The following is a 25,623-nucleotide window of genomic DNA, read 5'->3' as shown; positions in this document are numbered from 1 at the left end:
AAACGTTTCTTAAAAACTACAATGCCCAGCTCTCTTGGGAAATGATTTGGCCTTTTAAAAAATCTAAAGTATGTATTTGTGACATGCTCTTAAAGAGTCTCTTTAATAATGAATGGCTATGAGTGCTAAGGTAGGAAAGTGAGAAATCACGGAGCGACAGACTAACACATTTGGTCTTTTTGAGCCGTCACAGGGAAGAAACGATGGCACGAGAAAAGAAAACATGAGATTTATTAATCATCATCACAACATTGACATCAACACAGTTCTCCCTCATTGTTCTGCTCATCTGAGTGCAATCAACACCATTAAATAAAAGGTTAATAAATAAAAATAAAAAAAAAAACACAGGTTATTTACAAGCAACCATATCATTAAAAATATAATAATCAGTTTTACAAAACAAAATTCTGTGCAAACAACTTGCTGAATTCAGTGGGGATTTAACTTTTAGTTGATCGGATTAGAGAAATGATTACTCTTGGCACCCTGGACGCTCTGTTTGACACATAAAGACTCGTGAAGTCACATGAGAAAAGTGACCGTTTTCTTTTTTATTTAAATTTTTTTTTTAACTTTACTGAAACCAGTCATTATTATTATTATTATTATTCTGTTAGTTGCTTATTATTTACAGTATCTCCACCATCGCACCACCAGTGAAATGAGATATGGGGAGTGTGGCATCACATCAGTTTTAATGTGCAGTAGTAGTGTTGACAATATTCACATTGTATCTGACTGAGGAGAGATGGTTTGATCGCTTCGGTTCTTTCACAGCTGAACTGTGGGGGTTAGTAAAAGTGAGATGTGAGGGGGCCCCTGGGTTAGACGGCATGAAAGTCGGCAGCTGGATGCCGGTCACCGGGGTATTTTCAATTATGGCTTTAGGTCACTGTTACAGTGAGTCATCATGCAATGCTGAAGCGTGGCCGGTGCTGGCCTGCCGAGCGGCCACATGAGAGGCTGCACATTCCCCTGCGGACACGCAGCCAGTCGGGAGCCCCGGCGGAAGGTTTTTTCGGCTGCAAATAACCAACACTTCTTTGTGGCTGCTTTGACCGCGCTCCACAAACACTAACAACTCAGGGTCAACACAAAGAGACAAAAGACAGATTTAACATCAGACACCACATGTCATGCTAAAATCGACAACCACACCACCTCCGCCGTGTTGGGCTGCAGCATCGCGGTGACGCATAAACAAATACACAAACTTGCAGACGTGTTTTATGCAAAGTCTAGCCAGTAAACTTTTCTCTTTTTTTTAACCATATAATTCTCAAACTCCATTTAGAAATCACTGTTTAAGGAGAGTGTGAATCAAGTCCTGAGTGAGAGTGTTACGTCAGTTTCAGAGTCTAACAATAAAAATGGCTTTACTATTTGAGATGGAACTGAAAATGAGAGACAATTAGATTCCAGACACATCTACAGAACTGAGTGAGAGACATCCAACTCATCCAGTTACTTTCCATGATGTGATTTTTGACATTCGTCAAACTGGACCTGCATTATTTACTGAACTGACTCTGCCCCTCTGTTTATTAGTCAGCCGCTTGTTATTACAGATTTGTTCAGGACGTATTTATGTTCAGCTGTCGGCTAAACTCAACCTGCATTTCACTGCAGGCGTTCTCTACTGAGAAATCATCAGTTAGTCTTTGCATCAAACACGTGTAGCAAGTAATACTGCTTTTTACACACAAACCCTCGCTCTCAGTAAACTACCCGTCCCTGACAAAAATGCCAGTGCGTCACATTTCGAGGTGGAACTTTTCAGAGCAAAGTAAAGGGGGTGAATCCATGTTTGATTCTCAGGTCAGAGCGTGGGCTTTGCTGGATGAAGACAGGGACACCTTTTCTGTTTTCCCACAGGAAATGAAGCTGGGGGCTCCTCTCGGCCTTTAGGAGGTCAGCTTGGAGTAGTTGGGCGGGGAGAAGCGTCTGCGTAGATACTTGAGGATGTAAAGGGGCAGGCAGCTCACCAGCGTGATGACAGTCACCTTCCACAGGAACGATACCGTGGTGATGAAGTATATGTCTGCCACGGACGAAGACTCAGGTCAGAATGAGGTCGTAGGATACAGACATGCGTACAGACATCCTAAGCATCATTTAACAGTTATGAGAGGAAAAGTCTGTCAGACACACAAAACTGGGACAGTTGCTCTCCTGTGCGGTTCTGGGGATAATCATGCTCGCTGCAAGTTCTGCACTTCAGTTCTAATAAAATCGGGGACTTTGAGGGCTGTAAACAGGAAGGACAATGTTGCCATGGAGACAGTTAGCTGAAGGCCATAACTTGTGCTTGTATTTTCATATATTTTATTACATTTTGGCAAATAGAACCCATTAAAAGTGTGTCAAATCAGCTGTTCACAGTTCCTGTTTACAGTGTTCTCATGGCTGTACAGAAAACTGTGGCTGGATTAGTGAAGGTCTGAGCTTATAAGGACTGTCAACTGTCCAAACTACAAAAACAAACTTGCCATTACTTGCCAAGTCAAATATAATTTCTCTCAGCAGTTCTTGACAGAGCAAAAAGAAGGTGGAAACTGTCAGACAGAAGGATGAACCTACGACTGTCTGAAACTAATTTCTTTGGAAAATGTCCAATTACGTGTGTAAACTGCGCATTCAACAGAAGAATCGCCTTTAAAAGCTATTCCAGTCTGACTTTCAGAGGGAGGCAAAGTGTCCAAAAAGGGTACACTTGACCACATGCCAGTCATGATCCTCAGTGGCCGAGGTTGGAGGCTGAAAATGGAACTCCACACCCCACATAAAGCTGAAAATAAAGGCTGGAAAGCTCTCGGTTTGAGTATTGTATATGTCACGAGTCTTATTTTGGCTTATTTTTTTCGCCAGCTCAAGTAAATAAATGTCCAATAGCCTGACAACATGAAACACCAACAACCTACCCTTCTTCTGCTATAAAGGTCGTTTTAATGGCTTTGAATGCTTTTCTAGCTGACACTCGCAGAGTATTCTTTCTGTGGCCTGTGTTTTTAAGCCAACACGTCTTTAATAAACATATGAACCTTGGCAGTCCACAGGAAACAGGAGTCAGCATTTCCTCGTTGATACAACAGTACCCCTGAACCTCGTCCACTCCAGGACAGTTTGTCAGTCTTCCTACTATCCAGCATGCCACAGCTTATTGTACACCAGAGGGATAATATGAATAAGCGCGTCCCCCTTACTGCTGAGTGCTGACGTACTATTTCAAGGCCGGCGAAATCACAATAGCATCAATCAGGCTGCAGTGAAGCAAATGCAGACCGCATGTGGTTCCTTGTCTCAGTGAAATACAGACTCTGAAATATCGGTTTTCCTGCACGTTTGCGTTCACTCACCTATGAACTTGTGCAGGAAGACGAGTGAGGCGACGTAACAGGCCAAGCTCAGGAGCTCGCCCACTATCATGAGCCAGTGCCACGTCTGAATGGTCAGGGCCACCATCAGCAGCTCGGTCAGGATCAGAGAGGTGAAGGAAATGGCGACGATGTGGACGAACTCTGACTCGAAGAGCAGCATGGCCCCGTACATGATGATGCTCCCTGTGGGGTTAAAAAGGGCACAGCCTCAGAGTGACACCGACCCTTCACAAGGACTAAAAGCCACAAATGTACTCCGCGATCCGCATGAGGTGATTCGGCACTCCTGTCAGTTTTAGTCTGAACAAGAGAGATCGATTGAGAGCGATTGAAATAGGGCACTTAACTGTTATCAGAAGAGCCACAAAATATGAGACATATGAAGCTTTGCTGTTTTCCTTTAATAGTAACACTGCAGCAGTATGCAGCAAAGCATAGGGATGATTCACATGAGTGTGCTGTGTGTTCAGCTACCAGTATTTATGCTTAACTAGGTGGTCACACAGTCCTCTCAACTGTTTTACTATTGTAAAAACAAACATGTTCACTGTATATTTTTGATCTCTGATAAACTTTTGCTGCCTTTAGTTTGTTTATGGGCTTCATACAGAGTGTGAATCACTGTTTCACTTTTATATATTGTTTGATTTAAATGAAAACAATCTCCAACCAGGATGAATCCTTTGGCAAGTGGTTTGGAAATTAGGGCCCATTGTTTGGAAGCATACAGCAGCTTGAGATCAACCGTAAAATGAAACACTCCGTGTTTTGATAGATAAAAGGTTTCGGGGCATAGCTTGTGATGCCCCAGTGAACGCCTCTTTACACAACATTTAGACTGAAGGAGGCCAAATACTCCCTGCAAATCAGGAATCCATCAGGCAACAGATCCCCAGATTTTAATAAAATACAGGCCGCATTAATCCATCATAACTAGCACTGAGCCAACATGTGATTCTTTTCATTGTCGGTTATTCTGGGGATTATTTTCTCAATTGGTCAATTTATCACGGTCTGTAAAAGTGTGTCGGCTCAACAGTGAAAAATATTCATTCACATTATCATTCCCATTTGAGATACAGAGATTTTTGTGGCATGTTTGCTTTAAAAAGCTAAGCTAATTAGCAGCTGGGTTCAGCTTCTTATTGAACAGGCAGATAGAAGAGTGGTGTCGATCTTCTCAACCAGTAAGACAGGGAATAAAGGAATTTCTCCAAATAGTATGCTAAGACACGTGTGAGTGCCATCTATCTAGAAACAAGCTATGTGACAGGGAATGCACAGAGAGAGCCATGACAAGTACAGCAGGCAGGCTTAACTCAAGCACAAAGGCATCCTGTCATCTTAGTTTCCCCCACTCAGACAATAGATGCTCGTAGAGAGGAATCCTGTGTGTGTGCATGCCTCTGAACGTGAGAGAAAGAGATCTTATGGCACCCTGTAAATGCCTTTTCACTGCAAATGGCTCATGTGAGACAGTTACCTCTGCACTCAGAAATAAACTCCTCTAGAAATGAAGGGCAAAGTGCGTTGTTGTTGTTGTTAAAGAGTAACTTGTCGTGGAGCAGCAAGATGCCTTCTGTTATCTTTCTGTTTGTCTGTCTGTCTGAACTGGACATCTGGTCTTCATCATGGCGTCTGATCTGATGTCTTGTAAGTTTGCATACATCTTTGAATGCTCCACAGTAATGACTGATGACCATATGCATGTAAAGTGACTCACTATGATACAACTACTCTTTGCATTGTATGTTGACCAGTTAGGACGCATGTTTGTGTGTATGGTTGCTGTTCATTTGGGTCATTATGGGAGAATCTGGCTCCTACAGCAGCGGCTACTGAATCTGATTATCAGCAGCTTCCTTACCTTGATAGATACTTATTAGGACCCATATTAGAAATGTCTTGAAAGATAGCGGTCGGCCCTGTGGAGAGAAAACAAGAACAATGAGCAGAACAGGACATCATATTTTCTATGTATGTCATATCTGGCTGCACTGCAACAATCCGCATTTAATCATTTATTAAATACCTTCAAGAGATCTTTGTACAGCTCTGGGTATAACATGGCGACCTCTGACTTAACATCTTTGTCCAGCACCAGGGAGAAGACGGGGAACATGGTGTAGATAGTGGAATAGCTGAAACAGACAAATTCATGTGTCATCAGCGTGGGGAATAAGATCCAGATCAAATGTTGCATGGACAAGATGTTTCACACATTTCATCATAAGATTCAGCAGTGAAATGCATCAGTCCAGTGGTCAGTACGTTCATATTTTCCCCCTCTCGCATTTCAACAGTGCTTTAACAGAGAGGAAATGCCGGGGCAGCCAAATGCTCTCTTGATAAGTCATCGCTATTCAGAGTTTTGTATCTCACCCAATAATCAGGAATCCTTGGTAGAGTGGGACTGAAGCAAAGTAGAAAACAGAGGAGAAGACCGCCTGGGGGAACAGAAACAGAAGAATGAAAGTCAGCGATGCATCATTTAGTCTTCTAAATGGCATTATAGATGATGCATGAAGAAACCAGGGGCATCATTTCCAAAATACTAAAGACAGAAATAATGACTGAGAGTCCAGTCTTACATCACAGACATACAATAAAATGAAAGGCATAACATTAATGTGGTACAGTAGCACAAGGATCAAAGGTAGCCACACTTTGACTAATCAGTTAGCCAGACCCCGCAGATAAAATACAACACCACAATAATCATCATTCCACCGCAGCGCAACTGCTGGAGAAAGGTCAAACTTCACTGACTAACTCTCGGACGCCTCTTCATCATTTGGATGATGCCAATGTTGAGCTGTCAACTAGTCAGCCTGCCATCCAGGCGGCCCCAAACCCAGACAGGTCACAGCTGTGGCTGTGGTTGCTCTTAATGTGAGACATGTGGAGGAGGGCCTCCCTAAAACCCCAAAATCCGCGATGCAGTGAATCACGGGCCGTACCTCCACGACGGGGGCTGAGGTTGGACTGGGACATGGGAATTGGACTGGGGACCGTGGTGGGTGTGTGTGTGGGGGGGGTGCTTGCTCAGAAGGGCACCACAGACTGAGTCCTCTGAGTCATCGTGCACCCCGCCCTTCCATGACCACCCCTGAAACTTCTCTCTGCCTCACCCTAATCACCTCCTCATCGTTTTAGGTAGTCGTGGATAAACACAGCCCATATCTCCCTGCCCAACTGTAACGTGTCATTTTTGGGACATTTAACATTATTTCACAGCTGGTTTGTGTCAGACTGGGTCAGTGTGACAAACTTTCAATGCAAACAGCTAAACTGACCTGCTGCTAAATATAAAGTGTAAAACATGAAACCAGGATACAACCACCTGATTTAGGTTTCACTGCTTACAACTAAACATACACATAACTGACGCAATAATGTGTTGATGAATGTCAAAGCATTTTCCCCCATTTTAACATTATTACTCAGGTGAGCAGCTTTGCAAGCAGCTTGGCTAATTACTTGCATGTCAGAAGTATCGCAGTAGTGGAAAGGAAAAAGAAATGCTATTGCAACTATTTTCAGTGTGATTACTGTTCACTTAGGCTTGAGTAAAAACAAAACTTGGTGGTTGATGCAGAACAGAAACAGTAAGATCGCAAGCATTTTGCCATTTTGTATGAATGTAGGACTTACTGTTAAGTCTTTATTGTGCATATTCACAGTAACACAGCCTATTCAATAAATAACTTGAAAGTTTTCAAAAGTCATTCTTACTCTACAAACGTTTTTTATCATAGCTATTTATATGATCTTGTGGGAATTAATGCTGCAGACTCCGTTTTGATGAGAATTTGTTACTGTTTGACAGCATTATTTGATTATTTAAAGACCATTTCCTTTTAAAGGGCAACAGAGTAAAATTTGTGGATAAACATCATTGTGAGGCTCAGACTAACTTAGTATGTGATGTATTATCTGATGTAATACAGACGCTTTATGTCATGTGTTCTGTCTAATTTCAATGCCAACATTAAGAGTAGAGAATTTTGTGGGCAGACTTTTGCAAACAGACACTCTGTTGTGAAAACTGAACCAAAGCAAAGGGAAAGTACTTATAATTCAGAGGCATAAGTTTAACATGTCTGATGAACACAAGCCTAAACTACTTTAGCTGCACTCTACCTGCATGGTGCTGATGCACAGGCTCCTGTGGATGACAAACTGGCTGAGGGCTGCAGACCTTTTGTAGCTGTTCCGACCGTGGACCATTAGGAGACGGCCTAAATGTTTGAACTGAGTCACCGAGAAGTCGGCGGCCAACGAAGCCTGTTTTCCTTCCTGTCAAACACACAACACAGAGGGCAGTGAGGACAGGCTATGAGAGGTATTTGCCGAACTGAAAAGCAGGCTTTTGGGTGTACGCAGACAGATATGTAGCTCGTTTATTTGGAAAACTGAGACTGATGGAACACAAATACGCCCTGCAAATATGACATTAGAGAAAGTCAGGAATTCTGCAGGCATCAGATGTAAATCTTCAGATTTGAATAAAGCACTGAAATACAAAAACTTTGAGTAGGCCGCATTAATGCATCATAACCAGTGCAGCTGCAACATATGATTCTTTTCATTGTCGGTTATTCTGCTGATTATTTTCTCAATTAGAAAATTTATATCACAGTCTGTAAAAGTGTCGGCTAGACAGTGAAAAATACTGAACATGTTATCATTCACATTTGAAATACAGAGATTTTGTGGCCTTTTTGCTAAAAAAAAAAAAAAAGACTTCCTGGAGTCTCGTTGGCACAGTGGGGTTTCAAGCTAAGCAGCAGAGATTATAGTGACAATGCTGCTGCCAGCCAAGAAGTGTTCCAAATGTAAAACCTGGTAAAACCACAAGTTGTTTTTATACTTCAGATATTTGTACAGATTACACAAACAAGATATAATGTGGTAATTAGTGAGCTAACCTAGCATCTTCCCTTTATGCTAAGCTAAGCTAGTTGGATGCTGGCTCCAGCTTATTCAACAGGCCGATATAAGAATAGTATTGATCTTCTCAACTAGCAAGAGAGGGAATAAAGGAATTTCCCAAATAGTATCATCACTAATACGTGAATGAGGTCCACGTCTGTGCAAACTAGCCATTAGACAGGCAGAGCCAAGAGAAGTACAGGAGGCAGCCTGATGGGAGACTCTTACTTTAACTCAAGCACAAAAGCATCCTGTCATCTTCGCTTCCCCTAGTCAGACAATAGATCCTCGTAAAGAGGAATCATCTGTGTGCACGTCTCTCTGCATGTCTCTGAACGTGAGAGAGATCTTGACAGGAAACACAAAGCGAAAATCTGTGAGAGCGGCACGTCAGTGTGAGGCGATGAGATGGAGAGAGTCTTACTTTTCCCTCCACTCCCACGCCACAGTCGGCTTCCTGGATCATGCTGACATCGTTTCCTCCATCCCCTAAGAGAAAACAAGAGCCACGGAGGTGTCACAATTCACATCAGTGACTCACCGATACAAACCGTTAGTGAGAGTGTTATGTGTGTGTATTACACTTGATACTCCCTTATTTTGGCCCAATTTCTAGATCAGAATCAGAGCCAAAGAAAGGAAAATGACATGTCTGTTTGGAATTTATCAGATAAAGGGTGGGATAAATGGGCTGGGCGGTATGGCTGGAATTCACCAAAAACACAAGATATATTTCCAACAACAAAATCATATATGAAATGTTCATACTGATTGATGTTCAGTTGGGCTGTCCTGTTGTTTATTACTTAACTCTAAACACCTATAAAGGACATAATGATTCATTTCATTTGTCTCAAGTGTCTGGGAATCACTGATATCAACATGATATGATCATATCATCATGATAGGGTTCTACTGCAATAGCAATAACAATAATATGATTAATCACCCTGCTCTAGGTGTCATTATCACAAAGGGAGACATAGTGTATATTAGCGTTAATGCACTTTTAAAATCAGCCCCCACTTTAAATCAGAGTGCTGGTGAGATGAGTAGGAGTGAGATAAACATGTATTGAGAATGAGAATGGGGAAAAGGAAAATGAGTTGTTTAATGTTTGAGCTGAAAGCTGCACAGACTGGATCTCCACATGAAAAAGCAGTTGGACACCTGCTGCTTTCTACTCACCGACAGCGCAGGTGAGTTTGCCCGTGCGCTCTTGCAGCAGCCGGACTATCTGAGCCTTCTGGGTGGGGGTACATCGGCAGCAAACCACAGCGGGACACTGACATGCAAGCTCCATGAACTCATACTCATAGTATTTCAGACAAACCTGCAAGAAGAGCGACCACATATAACCGCTCTCAACGGTGGCTCTTTAACACCTCAACTCAACTTACAGTTCAATTCCTACTGCGGTTTAGAAAGTGACTCTAACCACAGATACCACTTCCATAGATGCTTCAGTGGCAGCGATATTATCATGCATCACACAGAAAACACGTCAGAGTGTCAAAAGGAGAGATAAGCGAGAGGGACGAGGGTTAGACACATGAGCCCAGAGTTTACCTCAAGCGAGTCCCCCGATATCACCAGCGCACAGTCGTGTTTTCTCCTAAAAGCGTTGAGCTCCAGGTGGGCTTCCCCTCGTGTTGTCACCTATGGAAATGGCAACCACATTTAGAAACGCATGCACATGCAAGCACACAAAAGGCACTCAGAAGACTGAAAATTTATCAAGGGTAACAATCTGTCAGCCTTCGCATCCTGAATGTCATCAGACTGGTGGCAGGTCGTTTTCCTTCAGCTGCATAGACGGCAAACGTTAGAGCGACCAGAAGGCTGCCAAATACCCAACTAACTAAATGACTAACTGATAAGGGTGGATGATTGTCTTTTTCCCATCATTTGGGGATGCACTCATCAGAGCTTTTAATTAGAATTTGCCTGGAAACATTACTTCGAACTACCAAATATTGCAACATGTTATCGTGATATAATCAAACCAGGACACAAATTCAATTTCATCGTCAATAAGAGATCAAATTGAATTATTGCTCCATTAACTGAGCAATGCAGTCACAAGTGAAATACTTCATATTTATATGAAGTAATTCTATGCTAACACTTAAACTTCCTTCATCTAGCATTTATTACAGTATGTAACCATTTATAAATAGTGTACGGTGATTTTATTAGCACATTACACTGTAAATGTATTAGTGTTTATTATTTATTTGTCAACAACTACATAAGTTTATAAAGTAGAAGTTAAAAATCTCCGCTGGTATGGGAAACTGGCAAAATATGCTATATTATAAAATTACTATTGTGTCAGGTTCAAATATAGACTTAAAAATTCTCCAAAAATGCAGCACTGACAAGGCATGGTGTGAATCTGTCGACAAGAGTTATGTTCTGGAATGAATATCCTTCAACCGCTCACTATTCATACGTCAATCCAGATCAGGCCATTGGTGGACACCAGGAAACTAATCCAGATGTATGTGTTGCAGGCCCAGTCAGCACTCCCCCATCCACTGGGACAGGGGTTTTCAAGCCGTGCCAGCCATTGTTATTCTCTTCCAGTAACCACAGTTGTACGCAAGTTGTAACCTTCCTATATGGCAGGCTTTCCTTCTGCTCTGGCGTGGCTCCAGAGGGGAAGGCAGAAGGGGACTATCAAAGTGGCGAGAGAGACCGAAACCTGCAAAACAAATTAGGAAGTGAGCCCTCTGCATGTTCCCTCTGGGAGTGGTTCAGCTGGGTTCTCCTCTCTGTTTGAGCGAAGGCCTGTTTGTTCTCTTTGACAGTGGCTTGGATGCTTTCACTGGTGGGAGGTGATTTATTCAGCTGTGCTGGCTTGGGCTGCATGCGTCGTTTTGTGGGGCTGTGTGACCACTGGCTAATGGGCCTTGGTCGCACAGAGGATGGATGCCCGTGGGTCAGTGGAGTCAGGAAACTGTCAGTACAGCATTGAACTGGGATGAACCCTGTGGTACTTAAATCAACTATTACCCTCTTAAATGCATATTAGAGGAAGAAGGGTCCTTGTCCTGCACTTACCGGTCTGAAGATATGGATGTCCTGGTTGCGGGTGATCAAATGGGCATTCTTAGCAGTACATGTGGCCGTCTCAAGCTTGTCTCCTGTGAGCATCCAAACCTACACAGAAACCAGAGAATAACATGTCAGTTTGGGATTTACAGGATGTACTGATGGTTGAAGAGAAATTCTACTCAAATTTGTTACCACATGAAACAAAATGCTCTCTGTGTTATAAGTTGATAGAAGCTAGATTCCAGGGATCAAAGACTCTAATCACAAAGCCACCTGTAATTACTCTGTCTGGGAGCCAAAGTTTGTGAGCCTATCTTATGATCAAACATACCTTATTGTAATACTTGTACTTCAAGAAGAAGACGCCTAGATTGGTATCACAATTTCCAAATTCTGTTTCAGACTGATTGTTAATGGAGTCGTTTTGGATGTCCAAATGACAATAAAACAAGATTTCGTGACTGTAGCGGTTTGGGTTTCATTTGGTGGAGAGATTTCTGCTTCCACTCAGATTCAATGGAGATTAGTGGGAGTTAATTTCTGCTGCTCACAGCAGTGAAAAAAAATTGAAACAAAAAAAAAAACATTTGACAGCAGTAACAGATCTTTCCAGAAACAATGCTGCTGTCAAAACCAGAGCAAATCAAACGAAACCACATCGAAACCTCACCGGTTAGAAAATGAGCAAGACCTAAGTGAGAAAATATATTTTGTGAAACCCTTTATATTAAAAAGAGTGAAGGGGGCTATCAAACCAACTTTTACCACAGTGACTAATCAGCTTTCTGGTTCGCTAACAGAAAACCAAATGCTCATTTCCATAAAATGTGTTTAAAATAGTTCATATCAACCAGCTGAAGTGACAAACAACATACGCTTAAAACTTTCCTTTCAATTAATTCAAATTCATTCCAGTCTTGGTTTTTATACTTAAAGGAAGCTTGTTCATGTAGGCAGAAAAACATCTGTTCTTGTCTTGGTCCTATGTTTTGATGTCTTAGTTTGTTGCTACTGTGAGCCAAGAAGCCGTCTGCCCCCCAGACCTTGATGCCTGCGTTACGGAGGATCTCCAGGGTGGGCCTGACATCAGTCTGGAGCTGGTCCTCCACTCCAGTCAGACACAGCAGCTCCATCTCCATCTCCAGACTCTCAATCACTGTGGCCACCTTCAGAGAGCGGTCGTGGACGCTGAGCTTGGCTTGGACGTACCTTGCCTGGGGAGCGGCAGAGGCATGGGAGGAGATTAAATCAAAAAATTAAAATAAGATAAAATAATTGAATCAAAGAAGGGAAGCAGCCAGGAATAGAATGAGAAAACAACAATATGGCCACCAGCTGTAGAAGTCATGACAAACACAGAGAGATAAGCATTAAAAACTGCAACGGGGACGCCTCACAGTGTGCATGCATGAACAGACTTTTTGCAGCCCCCACAGATCTGCTGCATGAATACACACCATTCAACACACAGAAACTTTCATGTAACATATAATATGAATACGATCTTCTAGATATTTAAGTAGCCCCTAAACTGTTCTAAAAATCTGGAGACACAGACCAGACATGATCAATTGGTTAACGCCCGTCTTCAGCCCTCCAGCTCCAGGGCAATTTGTGAGTGAGATAAAGCAAAAACAATCCGAGTGTGACTCATACAGGAACACAAACTCTGTGTGTGACTCAGTTGGTGACTCACTGCTGCCCACCAGCTCTGCTCACACAATTATACACTTCAGTAATGGGCCTGGGCCTGAAGACTGTAGGGGAGACAGCCCAGCCCTGCTCAAACAATGAGTGGGGCCTGGGTGTGTGTGTGTGTGTGTGTGTGTTTGTGTGTGTGCGTGGGTGGGTGGGGTGTATGGACTGGACCTTCTAATTACCCAACAGCACACTTTGACATTTAGAAACACTAAACATGTCTGCAAAATGGATCATTCTGCATTTGTGTGTTTGTCATAAGAGATAGCTGGCACATTGTTGATATACTTGATAAACTAAATAATTATGTAAGTTGTGTGTGAGTGTTGTCTTGTTCTGGGATGAATCTGAGACCAAGTCCCTCAGCTTGGCCTCAGATCGCTGTGGCTTAGCCTCACAAGAAGACGTTTACCTCAAAGTCTTGATACTGCTCCTCTGTCAGGGATTTTTTGGACACCACAAGGACCCTCAGACCTTCCCTCGCCATGTTTCCGCACTGCAAAACAAGAGTCAGCAACATCTGGATTCAGCAGGCTTACAAAGTCTATTAGTCTGTGGGTTGTTTATAACAGCAGTAAAATCCCTGTTGTTACATCTTCATCATGTCTTGTTTAAAAGCAGGAAATCTACCTCCTCTTCCAGCCAGTCGTTATACTGGACGATGCCTGCCATCACCACATCAGCACCCTTCATGTAGAAAGTGATCTCTCCTGTAGATTCATCCTAGAAAACAATTTTCTCCAGTTTGTTCAGTGGGACACATAAACACGATATAAAAGTCTGACTTGCATTAAATGTACGAGTACGTTTCACTCAGAAGGGATTTCCAGTCCTGACCCACGTGAGCCAAGGTGCACGTGCATGATTTTGTGTTGCCTAGGAATGCATTTCTTATTTTGGTATCCACAAGGGGTTTCAAAAAGCTTCTGAAAATATTATCAAGAGGAAGTCAAGTTTAAAAGTCCCATGCTTCCTGAGTTATAGACCAGCCAATGAAAATAATGTTAGTCATCAGAATTAGTCAGAGGTTATGGTGGGGTGGGGTTTTTCTCAGATAACATGCTCAAATATTCATCTGTTTCTCTTTTGTCACCCCCCCCCCCGCCCAACAATATTCACAATTAACAAAATTATCTTGGCACTCACTCGCACTATGATGCCCATCCTCTTGCTCTCATAGGTGAAGGGGAATATCTGCAGTATGGTGAAGTTCAGGATTTGGCCAGTAGGGGTCCGCAGCTGCATGGAGGACTGGTCTCTCCCCACCAGCGTCAGACCAACGCTCTCAGTCCACTGCACCAGCGACACCTAGCAACGCCACATTGTAAAGGCTTTAGTGGTTTAGTGGTCACTAAGATACATATGTGGATATAGGGGAGGGAAAAGATGGCCAGGCTGCAAAATGTATTCTAATAGCTAACATGTCGTGCTTTTGACAAATAAAAAAATGTAATCATCATTCGGTTACACACAGAAGAGCGAGAGTTGACCACTGCTTAGAGTAGATATTATTCTCATGGTAAAGCCATAATGTCGATATGATGTTCCATTAGTTGAATTAGCGAGAAAACAGTGAAGGGCACTTTGGACTGAATAGGATGCCAGAAAGCACAGTAACCATTCAGCCTTGATCAATATCTCAAGCCTTTTCAGCACTCATGGTATTGATTGATAAACTAAGGAGATGTCCGTCTGTGAACTGAAAGTATTGTTTTTGCTCAGTCCTTTCTGAAGGACACAACAGACGACATCCATTAATACAATGCTAACTTGTGTTTGTGGGTTTCTGTGGGGAGAAAAAAAAAAAAGAGGCGAGATGACATTGCCCAATAACTTCCAGACCAAACGCCAGATCGCATACCCAATTCATCATCCATCTTCTGACAGGTCTAATAGCAGACTGGCCAAATGGACACAGATGAGAGAAAACAACAAAGATCGCCATGTTCCAACCCTTAGGTAACTCAAAAACCTCAGGTGCTTCTGCATTTACTTATTTTGGAAACGCATGACCATGTAGTCTGACAATGCCTGGCCAGGAGCACTCTAACGTCAGAGAAGCACAGACTACCGTAATATTGGTCATCCATGTTGGGAAATATGAAGATTGTGCTTAGTCACAGTCTAGAAATAGTCACTGTGGAGGCATTCTTGGATCTGGTGTCTGCCACAACAGCACCACCGTATAACAGCAGCATCTGGGCTGGCTCCAGATTTCTAACTGGACCGAATAAAGCTGCATCCTGACTCAGAAGCACCGCATGGCTGACAGGTTTTTATGAGCTGAAAAGCAAAGTGATTCAGATATCAACTCTCCTTGGTGAATCACACATAATGTAAGTCATTCTTTTGATTATTATTACTTCTGATATTAACATGTAAAAAAGCCTATTTCAATTTGCATGCAGACATAAAAGTGACAAGCATTCAGGCAAATGTCAAGTTTTGACTGCATTGGTAAAACCATGCATTTAACAGTCACTGACATTGTGCCTATGGTGCTCACAGCTCTTGACCACCAGGTCTATATTAAGATTTCCTGAAAGCTATAGAAAAGCAAACTGAATCTTGCTCTAGGTTGTGTAAAACTGATACAAATGCACCTTTTAGGGATCAGCAACTCAGAGAAAACTGTTTACATTTTCATCCAATGTGACCTAAAATAACAAACCGGCTCAATTTCCTTCCCACAGAACAAACCACAGATCTCTAATCACAACAGATGTACTGGGCTCTATTTAAGTATTCTATCAAATAGGAAATTCAAAGGGCATAAGTGCAATGGGCTGGGGAGCACATTAAGGAAATCCGTATTTACACCACAGGAAATGGATCGAGTCAAATTCCGCAGCCCCCTTCCTGATGTTCAAAGAATTCATACTGATCAAGGACATAAATGTGAGATGCCATTTGAATGAATGTTCCCCTTCAAGCAAGAACCCAGTGAAGACACTGAAGATAACAGCCTGTACTGACAAACTCTCCATCCTTGTGATCACATTTCCTAACAGGCCATGGTGAAGCAGGCCATACAGGCCATACAGGCCTGTGTGTAGTTTCAGTTTCACCTGTTAATAATAAATATGAGAAACGTGCAAATTGCAAAGCAATAAAATGTTTGTAATTAATAAATCCAGTGAGGCCAAAATGCCTTGTAACTTTTACTTAATTACATTTTAATTTGTTCTTATCAAACTTTTCTCCTCTTATGTTATAATATTTTAACAGTTGTTTAAATTGTCTTTTTTATTTAATTGTTTTTTTAAAGCACTTTGAGCTGCATTTCTTGTATTAAAAGGTTCCATCGGTATATAAATAAAATGTATTATTATCAATATTCAAGTGACATATGACCTGGACTCCAGCAACTGAACTGATGAGTACCTCACAAAGTCACATGGTTCTTGCTGTCACATTTGAGTGCTGAGAACATCTTCCCAGTCCAGTTAAAGGTCTCCTCCAGGCATGTTTTTAGAAAAATACTGTTAAATATACTGACAAAAAAAGTTCAATTACTCTTCAAATGACATCTCCTTGCTCCCCATCACTAAACAATCTAGAATATACGAGTATGTAAATATTATGTACACTGGACGTTTCATGTTTCTGCATCACATTTATGTAAAGTGAACAACAACTTCCTCCAAACTAGATGCGATGTCACTTACATACTGCTTGTATGTACGTGTCTTGAACTCTTGGGGTGAGCACAGACAAACTTTCTCCCTTCAGCAGAAAACAACCGTCTAGTATCTGATCTAATTAAACTCTGCACAGTGAAGCTCAAATATCCGAGAGAAAGAAGTGACAATAAGCATATTTAATATTAACATATTTTGGACTTTACATTAGTTCTTTATGATACATTTTAGGATTTAAATACTAATAGACTAATTTTGGATCGAAGCCAGTATAAGTGGCAGTATAAGTGCAGGTTTTGAAAAACCCAATTTCTCAGAGTACTAAGGAGCCTGTAACCCCTCTGCTGATAAAAAAAAAAAGTGAATGTCCGGCATCATCCGGCCATCATACCTCATCTGGGCTGGAGGCCTGGTAGACTCTGCATGTGTCTTCATAGTGCTGCTCCGCCTCGGCCTGGTCCGTCACACCGTTGGACTCATACACGGGTGTTACGTTGTGCACCAGGGCGATGGCCTTCACAGCCTCATGTACTCTACTGCTGATGGTCTTCCGGACCTTGGTGGCTGCGGGAGCCCTAGAGGCTGGAAGGTCGTGGGTGGGCTGAGTAGAATTACAGAAGGTAGTGTGAAAGCTGTACGAGGAATCTGAAAGGAGTTACAAAATCATGCTCCTGAAGGGAGTCTTGACCACTGTGGTCAAGGTTTTTCTTGAAAGAGCGTGGGCAGCTATTGTAGCCAATAGAAGTAATAATCTGTGCTTTAAAATGGAATAATAAACAAGCTGTATGAACTCCGATATTTAACACATTTTTACACAAAGACACACTGAAAAAGAAAACAGAGATTACTAAAGGGAGATGTGTAGGTTTCAGTCTGAGAAACTAGCTGCTTCACTAACCCCCGGCTCCAGTCACTACTGTGATAGTGGCCTATAAACATAACCAGATGTGTAAAGAAAATATGAACAATTAGCTTTTGCATTGTGGCCTCGCTATTTTTAGAAGGCTGTGCGTTCCAGGGGTTAATGGTAGCGTCATTAAAGAAGTCCGGTCAGTGCTTCGCTTTTGGGCTAATCCTGTTTCCTGCTTCACTAACCTCTGGTGTCAAGGGGGACAAAGAGTGTCATCTGGGGTCAGGATGCATTCAACCAAACAATAATCACAAACTGATATGTTTCTTAAAACAATGCTCCTGTCTGTTTGTTTTACCCTTACACAAGGTTTTGACTTTGGTTTGTTTTTTAAATGTTGTGAGTGAATTTGTTCATTTCCTCGCACTGCATACGCTCAGGCATGTATTTTTTACCTGTGTGTAGGCACTGAACACGTGGCTCTGTACTTCATCCATCGAGTCCATCCCATAAGCCACAGTTCCAAGGTGGAGCCGCCTGAACACCATTTCATTTTGGGTGAGAGTCCCTGGTAAAGATTGCATCACAGGCATTCAAATAGTGAAATTCCTCCAAAATTATGACATTTGAAACAGTTAATTTTAAGATGGGTGGTGTATAAAGGCTGACAGCAAAAAATATGAAATTAAACTCATTTAAGTTTAGAAACTTACTCTTCGAGCATCAGTGTTTCTAGACCTTTAATGGGTTGGGATTGTTGCAGGTCACATATGGTGGCTGGGGAAAAATGCTGAGACAGCCAGAAGCCTTCCCTTCAACACTACACAAAACCTCTGTATCCTCACACTCAGTTTAAAAGCATTTTGTGCCAGTATATCAAAAAGACCTCAGGGGCCTCGAACGCACATTAGCCTGCAGACCCCGCAGGCCTTATCACACTCTGAATGGGGAAATGGCTGATCATTTTATTGGGCATGAGGGCTATAAATCTGACGTGCAACACCTCGAGCCTGAGGAAGTGCACTGGTGGAGTTGTTGTGCTCTAAAGGTGTGTATGGATGAGAGAGACTTTGGGCTTTTTTTATGATTTAAGGGTCCAATAAGTAGCAGGTCTCCTGGAGCAGAACCCCCACCACAGAGCAAATCCCCCCCAGGGAAGGAAAAGACTTAACTCTGTCCTACTGGACACTTCCTTGGCAAATCCCCAACACTATAACCTTTCATTTTAGCACTCCACTCACTGGCTTCAGTTGCACTTTTGCTATAAAGTATGCTCCTTTTTGCAACCATTTCCTGCAGTCTAACCTGTTTTGTCGGTAAGGAGATATGAGATCCGTCCAAGCTGCTCAGGTATGGTGCTGGCCCTCACCATCGTCCCAGGAATTTTGGAGTCTTTCTTAATCATCCAACTGAAAACCATCTTTCCCATATCCAGATTGACACGCAAACTGCATTAAATAAAAACAGGAAATGAGTGCTGTTTAACCCCTTACATGTAAACACAATGCAACACTGCATATTTGGAAGCGGAGAATCTTAAGTTGTACCTAATGGGCACAATGTGAGAGAAGAGCAGAAGGAAGCGAAAGATCTGGAGGTACCAACGGCCTGCAAAGTGCTGCAAGGCCACCATGACCAGAGACACCACCACGAGGGCCGAAAACAGGATCTTAGTCAAACAGTTCACCTCCAAGTCAAACAAACCCACCTATCATGAGCAAGAGAGGTAAACATTATGAGTCAAATGAATGTAAACACAAATGGTCCGTGTATGTGCAATATGTCGGATTTCTATACCTAAATCCTACAAACAAATACACATTTACACAGACTAAATGATCAAATGTTCAGTCTCACACTACTACTGTACCTTGTGCCTTGGGTTGGAGGTGTTCATGACACTGCGCAGCTCCTTGCCCGTGTAAATCACAACCCCCACCACTGTGCCTGGAGGGAGAGGAGGGGAAAAAGACCTTAAAAAAACTGCCATTGAACCTCAGGTCAAAATAATAAAGGAACAACATAAAACAAAGTGTGTCAAGAAGATGTTTCCCAGACTTATAACGTTGACATGAATAGACTTTTTCAAATGAGAAATGTCATTTGAAATATAGGATGCAGATTTCAAATTGCTTGATGGGTAACACATGTTAGGGTGGTTTAAAGTGGACTGAGTGTCCTATCGAAGGAGTATACCTTCTTTTGGTAAGTTGCCCTAGAGCTATTTATTAATGAGCAAAATGACTGCCTCATTATTTTTTCTGTGTGTGTGTGTGTGCGTTTGGTTAGAGTAATCAGTCTTCAGATCAGAACAGTTGTGAAGGAAAGCAATGCTTCAGCTAAACAAAGGCTGATCCTGGTTAAGTCCTGGGTATTAGCTGCCTTGTTGGCAGAGATGCACCAGCAGTCAGATACTTACCGGAGGCAACAACGGTGCTGGCCCACAGGGTATTCTCAATGCTGAGACTTTCATTGACTGGAGGGTCCCCATCTTCCTGTAACAGTTGAAACAACAAACATAGAGAATGATGAGGAAAGACAGACACCACCCAAACAATTTCTGTCTTTGTTAGTGGTAGTGGTTTGTGTGGTTTTGTGAACAGAAAGTAAATAAGTTACACTGGTCAAATTATTACCAAGGTTTTTTCAAGCCTATTTTATCGCCACCGCACTATGAGAGGTCAGATCAGCTTTTAAAGGCTGATCTGATATGAGAAGAATCTCATAGTTTATCAAACTGATGACTTTATCAGTTACAAGATGCCCATTGCTGCTGCCTTTAAATGTATCTATTGATCTCATTCAATTCAGCCATATTGACAGTGATATGGAAATGCTGACCCAACCAAATTACCATCATGAATTTGTATATCAGTGTTCTTATTCAGCCATGTGGCTGACATGTTAAAGTGCCCTCACAACAAAAAAAAGGGTGCTTGTCTGAAAGAGGCTAACTCCGTAAGCGTCACATCAGCGTAGCGCTCGTGTGACGACAACATTTGCACTGAGCCGACTGTCTGTCAAGACTTTCTGTGCAGTGAGGAGTTTTCCTTCAATGTGTTTGAGTGTTTTTTGACAACAGTCCATCAGCACTGATGTGTATGACTGACCCTAAAGTCACTCCTCATTTTACACGGCACTTGACGGTGAAGTAGGCTACTTTCATATTTTAGATGGGTTTTTTTGAGAGCATAACATCAGAAACTAAAGAAAAAAACAAGGTCAGGTAATAAGAAAATAAAGATAATAAAAGTTTGATCATTAAAATGATAGAAAGCCTCAATATATCTCAAATCAAATCAATGAAGTTTGAAATAACGAATAGCCTAGATTGCAAAATGTAAATTCAAATATTTATTCAGAGCCTTTTTATCGGGCATCAACATTACAAGTAATGGCGATGTTATAGACTTAAAGTGCTTGGAGTGTAGGCACAAGGTTAGGGTTCAACAAAACAGTGATATGAGCACTCACCCTGGTGAAAGTCCCAATAAAGTTATGGATGTCAATGTTGGGTTCTTCTGCGTATACGTATGATCTGATTTGTAGAAGATCCTGTGAGACATCAGAACATGGTTTAGGATCACTGACAAAGGAAAAAAACTATTATGATTAATGACTGAGAAGACAAGAACAAGCAGCACTTGACCTAATCTACTCATCAGACATCAAACATTGTGTAATCATCTCAGATAGCATCACTTACTTAGAAACCACATTAGTTTATGTTTTCATTTACAGCTTATACAGCTGCAGTGTGGAGCTCTGATGGTTTCCATTTTACATACCTAAGGCTTAGCTTGAGGCTATAATTAGTAGACAAACGGCTATGACACATTCAGAAAATAAATATTCCACTTGTTTGACAAATAAGGCGGTTATTGTATTTTCACTGTCTTATAGGTCCTGAGGCACATATTATTTTCTCTTCCTGGTACCAGCGCTCAGAGAGCAGGAGGTGACAGAAGCAGCACAGGTGGGAAACATAGCAGTTCAGGGTTGAGTTAGACCCACGGTTGTATTCTATTGTTTATTCTTATTATCGACTGATCTGCAAATTATCATCTCTGTTAGTCAATGAATCATTTAGTCTATAAAATGTCAGAAAGTAGTGAGACATGCCTATCACAATTTCCCAGAGCCCATATTAAATTTAATGTGTCTTCCAACCAATACTCCAAAACCCAAAGACACTCAATTTATCATGATAGAGGATGGCTATTAAATACACACATTTGAGAAGTCGGAATTGAATTGATCGTTTCAGCTCTAGACCAATGATTCGGTTTTCAAATAGCAGCCAATATTAGCCGTACCACATGTCAAATGACAGCAGTGCACATCTTCTCTGACAACAGGGAGATTTCTACCTGACGCCAGCTACATAATAATATTTTAATCTATAATTAAATGTCAGAATCCTTTTCAGATTTTACTTATTAATTTATTGGTCAGGGTTATTAATTCTTCATGCCACACTACGTATGCCTCACCAAAATGCCGATAATGTATAGTGAAATATGAAATTAAGGTTGAAAATGAATAACTAAATAAATAAAATAACTATTATATTTATATAATACTACTATTTATGTACATGAATTTAATTTGTGTCAAACTGAAAAATAATATTTAGCTACAATTTATTGACTTTTTGACCATTTGAAATTTAGAAATATCAATATGCATATTTGCCTTTAAAAACTCCAACTGCTTAAACACCGTAGAAGTCTTCTAAAGTGCGGGCCTGAGGTTAACCTTTGACCTTTTAGTCATGACATTCTCTGATGACCAGGCCACCCTGCACTTTAGTTAAATGGCCACTCTTGTTCTTGTTCTCTACGACCACAGTCAGAGTGTGCAATTACTCACATATTCATTCTGTTCTTATCTCACATAACACAAGGCACAGCGAGGGCAAAAACGCTGTGTCAAACGTACATTTTCTCCCACAATCCTTACTACCTCTCCACATCTATTTTACGACTCACGGCAGCAGTTGGCAGTCTCTGTGTGCAGGCCACTGGGAGGCGTAGTTTCCAGTCCGTCTCTCCATCCAGCTGGTCAGTCCTCAGGAAACAGGAGCCTGGGAAGGAGAGGACAAGAGCTACTGAGCCACTGGTGCCAGACAGAAGCACAATGACCCCTAGGGGGCAACAATAGGTAGGCTTTTAGTTAAAGGAGGGGCATCACATTCTCCGCTCTTGATGATGGCATTGATTGTGCAAATCACTTCATTTATATTTCAAAAGATACTGAAGGCTACTGTTGCTGGTTTTTGGATTATATTTGCTCTGATGCAGGGAAGCTCCCAGCTTGACATCAAAAAGGGCAATAAAACAATCAAGCATGGGGTCGCAGAAGCAGCAACCTTTATGAATGGAACTAAGCTGCAATATACTTTTGGGATAGAAGTAGAGGCGTCCACCAAAGCCCATCCCCCCACTGGCCTGCATGCGTCATCCTGCCCAAAACTCCCATTCCTTGCCTAGGCTCTTCATAATTGACCTAATGGCCTCCACATGGAAGAGAGATAACCAAGCACTATTTCCAGTAAAACAAAGCTGTTGTTTTTCTTCCCCCAACAGGAAGGTGCAACAACAACATGCATCCAGCCGCTGTTTAAGCGTCACACTTTGGTTTCTAAATAAGCTGTGATTAGTGTTTTTTGCCGTGCTGTGTCTTAGAGGTTGTTATTTTGAATGGACTTGTGTGGATTTTGTATATGTGCAAATTAACAATGCAATTCACAAAGTTTGTATTATCACTGACAAATCTTGTCCAAATCCATATTTGAGTATTCAGATGAGGCATCCTCCTCTCATGCCTCCTGTCTTCTCTTTGCATTTGATGTCCGTGCGTCTCTCTGTTTTCCTTTTCATTATCTTCTCATTTGAAAGACAAAATCCGTCATAGACAAAGATTACGAGAACAATGTTTTGTCTACGGTGCGCATCTCACCATAATATGGAGTAGAAACTCTCCACCACGCCACACTTTGAATGATAGTATAGTACTGGACTCAATTACAATTTAGACATTGTAGGACTTCCTGTCCGGGTTCAGGGCTAATCCCCGCACCTCAGCGCCTATTTAAACAAGTCATTTCCCCAGCCGGCCAGCCAGGCAGCCAGCCTGTTGTGGAGATCTGGATGAATGACCAGCAGATGTTTACCATTTCTTTCAGAGGTCCTTAAAAAGATCATGTCAGCAGGAACACGCTGGTTCTACAAAGAAAGGCAGAAAGAAAAACATGACTTCAACATCACTTCCTTATCCTCCTCCTCCCTCCGCTCTTTAACTGTAGAAAACTAAGACTTTTAGCTTCTCGGGTGCCACATTACCAGCAGCCAGTCAGTCAAAATAATAAGCCCTCCAGCAAATCATCCTGTCGTGGCCTGAACAGGACCCTGACCAGGTTTTACACTCTGCCTGACCCGGTCCCTCCACTGCGCAAGACAAACCTCTCTGTTCAATTCATCCGGACAGCTTCCCAAAAACTGAGCTGTGCACGGATTATTGCTAAGTGGTCGATAGTCTAATAATGATGTATTATGGCTCCTCAAAAGCAGGTTCATTTAAAAATTCCAAAGCTTTCTTCTGGTTAGCTACCGGTTTCACCTCTGCTTGTGAGCTCACATGTCTGATTTGTTGACCCGCATAACTTTAAATCACTCAGTCATATTAGTGAAATGTGTAGGACAACATGACCTCTCCTTCAGCTGCGTTGAAATGAGTGATTCAGAAAGAAGCCCTCGGTTGGAAACTGAAGACAGGGCTCACTTCTCATGTTTCATGCACAAAGACCTCAGGGAACCCACAACAAAAGCAGCACAACAGATTCCCCTGGAAACTCAAACTAACTTGGATTTTTCAAACAACCAAAATGGGATTTCAAGATTAAAAAAAAAAAAACTATATCAATAAATAGTACTCAATTGAATTTGTGTTTACGATCTAATTAAAGGCATTTTAGGTTCACGTCTGTTGCATTGAGTTTGACAGGCCGAGGCTCAGCATTGATCACAAGATTACAAAATCTTTACTAACTCCTTTCACCCCAGTCACAAGTGAAGCACAGAAGATTAACAACCCTGTCATTATTCGCTGTCATGTAAATGGTAACTTGGCAGTCCTAAAAAGTAAAACTACAAAACTATTCACAGGTGTGGATGGAACAATGAATGCAACAAACCTTCTCCACGATTATAAGGTCTCCAACTTGAATGCTGCTGCTTTTAACCTTCACTGTGCCTGAAATACAGAAGGCATCCAGCAAAGTTAACAAAGACAACAAAGGGTTTAGTAAGTAAACTCATTTGATGGGTTGCTTGTGCTTTTTGAGCTTTTATGGAAGTGATCATTCAAAGTTCATGTGTGCTTTTCAAATCAAATATGACTTCAAAACACTACTGTCCTCTTTGAGTGAACTCCCAGTGAATTGGGGAGATTGATTTTCCTTGCAGATTTGAAAGAATGCTGGGGGAGTTGAGCCTTTTCTTTGGAATGAACTGGCAAAATTGTTTGGAAGAGATCACCGACCCTTGACCTCTGCTGTGACCTCTGGGCTTTGCATATGTAAGACATTAAAGCACATTAATATTGCTGTGCATTGGCTTCTGAGGGACTTCACTTTAGGGCTCTGCTCCACTGACGGCAAAAAGGTTTCACAGATTACAGAAGAGAAGGACGCAATGCAGGAAGCCAAATGTGGCAACATAACTGACTTTACCTACATGAATAGATAAAGCTTTTGTTCATGAAAGGAAGTGTTTCATGTCAATATCTCATGCACACTTGTTGCAAACATTGATTCATTTATTCGTTGAATTTGTCCGCAGCAGTTTTGTTAATCAAATAATCTCTTAAATCATTTTTAAAGTAAAGATTAAGTAAAGTAAACTGAATATCATTTGCCTTTCAGACTGTCTCTGGAATGAAAAAAAAAAAAAAAGGAATTTGAATGCATCTCCTTAAGCAGTCAGACATTATGACTATTTTCACTATTTTTAACAGTGTAAAGACAAAATGATTCATCGATTAATCCATCAGAGGATTA

General features: G+C 41.6%; 1 protein-coding gene across 1 annotated transcript in view; it reads right to left on the bottom strand.

Annotated features, from left to right (window-relative positions):
• Positions 1–213: 213 nt before the first annotated feature.
• LOC139209425 (probable phospholipid-transporting ATPase IIA) overlaps positions 214–25,623 on the bottom strand; it is a 31,037-nt gene continuing 5,627 nt past the window's right edge. The window contains exons 5-28 of the mRNA XM_070839131.1: positions 24,760–24,818; positions 23,740–23,791; positions 22,556–22,650; positions 21,039–21,119; positions 19,984–20,059; positions 19,435–19,511; positions 19,112–19,272; positions 18,870–19,012; positions 18,020–18,132; positions 17,106–17,315; positions 14,220–14,381; positions 13,704–13,796; positions 13,486–13,569; positions 12,419–12,589; positions 11,382–11,480; positions 9,885–9,974; positions 9,504–9,648; positions 8,740–8,804; positions 7,524–7,679; positions 5,763–5,827; positions 5,413–5,521; positions 5,248–5,305; positions 3,360–3,563; positions 214–2,044 (exon numbers count right to left, since the gene is read on the bottom strand). Coding sequence (XP_070695232.1) covers positions 1,908–2,044; positions 3,360–3,563; positions 5,248–5,305; positions 5,413–5,521; positions 5,763–5,827; positions 7,524–7,679; positions 8,740–8,804; positions 9,504–9,648; positions 9,885–9,974; positions 11,382–11,480; positions 12,419–12,589; positions 13,486–13,569; positions 13,704–13,796; positions 14,220–14,381; positions 17,106–17,315; positions 18,020–18,132; positions 18,870–19,012; positions 19,112–19,272; positions 19,435–19,511; positions 19,984–20,059; positions 21,039–21,119; positions 22,556–22,650; positions 23,740–23,791; positions 24,760–24,818 — 2,705 coding nt within the window. The 3' untranslated portion in view covers positions 214–1,907. The remainder of the gene's footprint in view (positions 2,045–3,359; positions 3,564–5,247; positions 5,306–5,412; positions 5,522–5,762; positions 5,828–7,523; positions 7,680–8,739; positions 8,805–9,503; positions 9,649–9,884; positions 9,975–11,381; positions 11,481–12,418; positions 12,590–13,485; positions 13,570–13,703; positions 13,797–14,219; positions 14,382–17,105; positions 17,316–18,019; positions 18,133–18,869; positions 19,013–19,111; positions 19,273–19,434; positions 19,512–19,983; positions 20,060–21,038; positions 21,120–22,555; positions 22,651–23,739; positions 23,792–24,759; positions 24,819–25,623) is intronic.

This window comes from Pempheris klunzingeri, chromosome 11 (genome assembly GCF_042242105.1).
Source record: "Pempheris klunzingeri isolate RE-2024b chromosome 11, fPemKlu1.hap1, whole genome shotgun sequence".
In the NCBI taxonomy this organism is placed as follows: Eukaryota; Metazoa; Chordata; class Actinopteri; order Acropomatiformes; family Pempheridae; genus Pempheris; species Pempheris klunzingeri.
This window is presented reverse-complemented; position numbering and strand designations above follow the sequence as displayed.